This window comes from Equus quagga, chromosome 15, assembly GCF_021613505.1.
Source record: "Equus quagga isolate Etosha38 chromosome 15, UCLA_HA_Equagga_1.0, whole genome shotgun sequence".
Lineage (NCBI taxonomy): Eukaryota > Metazoa > Chordata > Mammalia > Perissodactyla > Equidae > Equus > Equus quagga.
This window is the reverse complement of record NC_060281.1, coordinates 72,333,351-72,339,350: the sequence shown is the minus strand read 5'-3', so window position 1 is coordinate 72,339,350 and position 6,000 is coordinate 72,333,351. Positions and strand designations below refer to the sequence as shown.

Here is a 6,000-nt window from a genome sequence, read left to right as displayed (position 1 = left end):
CCCCGAGAATGAGAGTTCAGAGTCCGGCGCCCCGGGCCGCCTGGACCGTCCCGCCCATCCCCGCCTCCGAGGCCGTCCCTGCAGTGCCGCCGGTGGCCGCCAGAGGGCGGGGGCGGGGCGCCGGGAGCGGGCCGCACCCTCGGGCCGCGGGGGACCTCGGGGGGCGGGGACGCGCGAGCCAATCAGAACCGCCGCTCTCGGGGAGCGCGGCCGAGGGAGGCCCGGGCCGTTTCGGCGGGCAGCGCCCTCGGCTTCCCGTGGGCCGCGGGCCGGAGCTGTCAGATCTCACTTTCCAAGAGAAACCAGAAATGCAGATTTTCGCGTGGAATATCCTGAGTGTTTAAACGTTGTCAGCTAATCAATTGAAACACGCAGGGGTGGAGGAGGCCGGGCAAGAGAAGAACGAAGGCTGGATTCAAGCAGTTTACCTTGGGCCCCAGCTTCCAGCGAGGGGGGAAGTCAGATGTTAGAATCCTAACTGTTTTTAACTTTGTTTTTAAACCTGAACTCCATTGTGAGCAGAGATGCCACAAGAAGCAAAAAGGTGAGGTCCTGGGCACCCCTGCAAACACCCCCCCTCCCGCCCCCTTCATCTGGGACCGCTCCCTGCTGTCTGCCTTAAAGACCAGCGTTTCCTCCTAACCGGTTTCAGCAAAAATGTTCCACGGCTTTTTTATAAAAGTTTGGAAACTACGGCCCTCGTCCAAATGTGTCATTCTACAGATGGGGAGACTGAGGCCAGAAAGGGCAGGATGAGGCCATCTTTCAACCGACGCTTGTCTTAATGCCAGAGACAGGCGGTGTGGCCAAAGGAGGAGGGGAGAGTGCCCTCGACAGAGGAACAGAAAGGTCAGGGTCAGTCCTCGCCCGGGGCGGCTTCCTGGTGCCTCGCACGGTGCAGGGCTGGCCTGGGCGCTGGGATGCAGAGGGAGCAGGCTCGTGGGCCCGCCCTCGGGAAGAGCACCTTCCAGAAAGGACACAGAGGGCGTCTCAAGCTTCTCCTCCACCCCACCCCACCGAGCTGGACATCCTCTGCCTGCCCCACTGCCCCAATCCTCCCACCTCCCATCCCACCTGCCCTGCCCCAGGCTGCAGGGGCCGGCCCCTGGGCTCCCTTGCCCTCGGGCTCTGCTTGGGCCCAGCCAATGGGAGACGCCGGGTGGGGATTAGAGGGTGGGGGGAGTGAGGCTGGGGCTGGAGCCCACCCCACTGGCAGGTCACTGGCCCGGCCACACCCCTCCAGGAAGGATGCAGAGACAGCCTTCTCCACGCACCTCCCCCCCCCCCCCCCCCCCCCGCCCCCCCTTCCAGGAACCTCTCCCACCTCCCACCCCGCACCCCCTTCTGGAGCCCACTCTTGCTGGTCCTGTACTCTCCCCTCTTAATTTTCTTAGAGCTTTGCAAATAGTCCCTTTTTAAAAACTGTCCTCAGTTTACCCATTTTGGGGGGAGCCGTCTGTCTCCTCTTGCAAACACCTCCATTTCTGCCATTTTCATGTGCCGCCAGTCCTGTTACCTATCACTCTCTATTGTTACCTAATAAATCGATTTCTTTCAATTGATCAATGTTATTATGTTTATCATTGTTTGTTTACTGTTATTATTATCACCCTAAGTCATCATATCCACAAAATCACAAGTTTGCTCGGGAAGCTATATTTTTCCTAATCCTCATTAAAATTAATTCATCACTAAGAAATTAAAATGTTTCACTTATGTTTTAGCTACTATCTGCTTACATGTGGCCAGCATCCACAAACCTGCACTCAGGAAAGAGTGACACTGCACAAGGAAGGGGCCCAGGGACCTCGGGGGAGCGATGAACTCCCAGAGAGGGGACATTTCTGCAGGTATTGATTGCATCAGAAGAAAAGCAGGGGGCGGGTGTGTGTGTGTGCATGTGTGTGTGTGTCGAACAGCCCAAGGAAAGCCTTGGAGGAGGGAGATGCATGTGGCACCGGGCCTGGCAGCTGCAGAGGGTGCACTGGGGGTCATGATGGGAGCTGAGCCTGCAAGAGCAGGTTGAGGTCAGATCTTGAAGAGGCTGCAGTGTCACACTAAGGAGTTTGGCCTCTGTCCTGTGCAGATGGTTCCAAAGGCAGTTTGTGTGTGTTCTGGGGAGTCAGTAGCACAGGGAGCTGATTAAGTTTGGGAAATTATGAGTTCAACAAAGGTAAACAGGTTGCTTTGCTGCAGGACTTGTCAGAGCCTTGATTCTGCTCATGGACATCAAGTCTCTCCAAGATAAATGGACCCTCTCTCCTCCGTTCTATGAAGCTGGTGATTAACAGGGGTCGGCAAGCTCTAAAGGCAAAGGGCCAGATATTTTAAGCTTTGCAGGCCACAGATGGCCTGTCTGGCATATTCCTCTTTTATTTTTTTTCTTACAACCCTTTAAACATGGAAAAACCATTCTTAGCTTATGGGCTGTACAAAAACAGCCCATGGGTCATATCCGGCTATCGCTGTAGCTCACTGAAGCCCAGACTGTAAAACATGCCGTGGATTATAAATGTGACTTCTTGGGGGTCGGGGGGGTGACCACATTAAGTGTATACATAATCGAGAGACAAACATCAATTTCAGAAAGGGTGAAATGTAGAGGGGAACCGTGGGGGAATATAGTGCTTCCCAAACTGATTTGGCCTTGAGGCCCTTTTTTCCGCAGAGCATCTCAAGGGAAAGGCTGCTGGGGGAGCGGGTGGGTCCCAGGCCTGGGGAGGGAAGGGCTGCCCCAACCTGGATTCTCTCGGTCTTCTTGTGCATCGTCTCCATGTCGTTGTTGAGCTCCGTGACGTACGTGAACCGAGCAAAGTTCTTTTCCTCCTTGGCCAGAAACTCCTCAATGAGCTTGTTCAGGTTCCCGTTCTCGGTCAGCTTCAGCAGCCGGAGGTGGGCCACCTCATAGCTCTCGAAACTCTCACCCTTGTTCTTCTTCCCATGCTTCTTTGCCTTGAGAGCTGGAAAAGGAAGCAGCATCAACAGTGAGTCTGAAAAGGAGCCACTGAGAGCAGCGCCAGCAGAGAGAGTGGCTCCATGTTGCTATTATCGTGCCCTGGGGAGGAGAAGACCTTCCCAGGAGATGGGGCAGGAGCTGCACTCCTCAGTTGCTTTGCAAATACCTAATTGAGCATCTGCTATGTGCCAGACACCATGCTGGGCTCTGCGGACAGAAAATCCCTGCCCCATGGAGCTTTTAGCAGCGGAATCAGACAAAAAGAGAAAAGAAAAAGAAATATCCTAGTAAACAGAAAAAGAAATCCAACAATTACCACTGTGGCCCGGGCAATGGAGGAGATGCTTCATGTGCTGTGACGGGGGAGCTGGTGGCCGGGGAAGGCCTCTCTAAGGAGGTGACACTTGAGCAGGATGAAGGTCAAGGAAGCCCTGTTGGCAGAGGGCCTTAGGCAGACTCAGAGCTTGGCAAATGCAAGGAATTAGATGCAAGAAAGTTCTCCAAGCCTTGTTGTCTCTAGCCTGATACGTGCAATGGCCCCAACTCTCCTGAGCTCAGTTGTCTTTCTCTGATTGGGCCTCCACATGGCAATCATAGGGATCTTTCTAGACCTTTCCAGGCACAATCTGGCTACATGACCCCTTTACATGTTGTGGCTCCCCGCTGTCCTTGGGATGAAACTAAAGCTTCTCGGCGTGGTTTAAGGTCTGGTCCCCTCTGCCTTCAGGAGAGTGTACCTTCCTCCTTTTTGGCCTGCTCCTCGAACTCGATGCGGTCATTCAGCTTGGTGAGCAGGAAGGATTTGAGCTTGGTCTCATGGGCATAGAGACGCTCCAGTTCTCGGATCTCCAGGTTGTACTGCGAGATGTCCTTCTGCTGGCGGTCCTTCATGGCAGCCATTCGAGCCATGGCTTCCAGCCTGGGTGAGGGGACGCAGAGCCTGAGTGTCCACATGCTCCTCCCTCTCCTCCCCTCCCCCTGCCAGTCCAGAGGGACTTACTGCCAATGGCCATCTCTTCTTTTAATCATGGAGGTTTCTGGGGGTGGAGGAACAACCCTCCTTACCTTAATGACAGCAGCTACTGGCTTTAGACACTCCCAGGAAATGATTTTTCTGTCATCATCATCATCACCATCAACATCATCACCATCATCATCATTACTACCATCACTACCACCATCATCATCATCATTACTACCATCATCATCACTGTCACACATCATCACCATCATCACCACCACCATCATCATCACCATCATCATCATTACTACCATCATCATCACTGTCACACATCACCACCATCATCACCATCATCACCATCACCATCATCATCACCATCACCAACATCATCACCATCATCACCACCACCATCAACATCATCACCACCATCACCACCACCATCATCATCATCATTACTACCATCATCATCACTGTCACACATCATCACCATCATCACCACCACCATCATCATCACCTACAGCTTCATCACCACCACCATCATCATCACCATCACCAACATCATCACCATCATCACCACCACCATCAACATCATCACCATTATCATCACCACCACCATCATCATCACCTACAGCTTCATCACCACCACCATCATCATCACCATCACCATCATCATCACCATCATCACCATCACCATCATCATCACCAACATCATCACCATCATCACCACCACCATCATCATCACCATCATCATCATTACTACCATCACCACCACCATCATCATCATCATTACTACCATCATCATCACTGTCACACATCATCATCATCATCACCACCACCATCAACATCATCACCATCATCATCACCACCATCAGTATCATCACCATCAGCTTCATCACCACCACCATCATCACTATCACACATCACCATTATACATCATGACCATCATCGTCATCACTACCATCACCACCACCATCATCATCATCACTACCATCATCATCATCACCATCACCATCACCATCACCACCATCACCACCGCCATCACCATCACCATCATCATCAAAACTTGCCAATTACTATGTTCCAGTCACTCCTTTATATACATTTATTATTTAATTTTCACTACCACCCAAAGAGGTCCTACAACAGTGTAGTAGAGATGGAGCCAGGATTCAAACCCAGATCTTTCTGACTCCAAAACCTGTGCTCTTCACAGCCCAACTATATGCCTTTTGCCCCTGTGAGTGTGAAGGCAGGAGATAATCCAGACTGAGAGAGCCCTGGGGCTAGAAGCAGGGGACCTGGAGGAGACGGTACTCGAGAGAGGCTGGACTCTCAGCTCCACCACATCCGCTGGATCTCAGCTGGGCATTCTGGCATCTCTAAGCACCCATATCCTGGCCTGTAAAATGGGCATGACGACTCCTAGGGCAGTTGTGAGGGTTGGAATAGCACCCAGAGCCCCAGTATCACACCCAGCACATGGTCAGTGCTCAGTCATCATGATGATGACTTAAGGTTCCTCAACAAGCAGCGGGCACAGAGGTGGCCCAGAGTATGACCCCAGATGCTTAGCGGGGGGCTGAGAGACATCTCTACCCAGGATCTGCCCCCCACACACCTCTGCTCGTAGGCCTGAGCAGACTGCTCAATGGCCACATTCATGGTTTTCTTCTGCATCAACAGGCGCCGATGGAGCTGCTGGTAGACGTGGTCGTAAGCAGCCTTCTCGAACCGCAGGTCCTCGATCTCCTTCCGGAGGTGAGCGTTGGTGGTCAGCATCTTGTCAAAGTGAACGGTGATCTGTGGGGAGGGCTGTGCTTCAGTACAGGGCTCGCTCCTGGGGCATGAGAGAAGCTTCCGGAAGGCAGCCAGAGGGTTGGAAGGTCTTCCCCCTACCTCCCACCCCAGGCCCACAGACAGAACAGCAGCTGGAGCACTGGGTGAGAGGCTCGAGTTGGCCACCAACTAGCTAAGTAGTCTGTGGCAAGTTCTATTTTCCTGGATTTCAGATTTCTCAACTACTCTTATACCTAATTTCCAGTTTTTAGCAATTACAGGGGAAAGAGGAACAAGGTAAATGGCA

The 6,000-nt window shown here is 52.7% G+C and overlaps 1 protein-coding gene across 1 annotated transcript in view; it reads right to left on the bottom strand.

The window, feature by feature from the left end:
* The window catches only part of CCDC63 (coiled-coil domain containing 63), a 30,083-nt gene that overhangs the window by 8,309 nt on the left and 15,774 nt on the right, over positions 1-6,000 (bottom strand). Inside the window, exons 5-7 of the mRNA XM_046641018.1 lie at positions 5,536-5,717; positions 3,694-3,875; positions 2,740-2,960 (exon numbers count right to left, since the gene is read on the bottom strand). Coding sequence (XP_046496974.1) covers positions 2,740-2,960; positions 3,694-3,875; positions 5,536-5,717 — 585 coding nt within the window. The remainder of the gene's footprint in view (positions 1-2,739; positions 2,961-3,693; positions 3,876-5,535; positions 5,718-6,000) is intronic.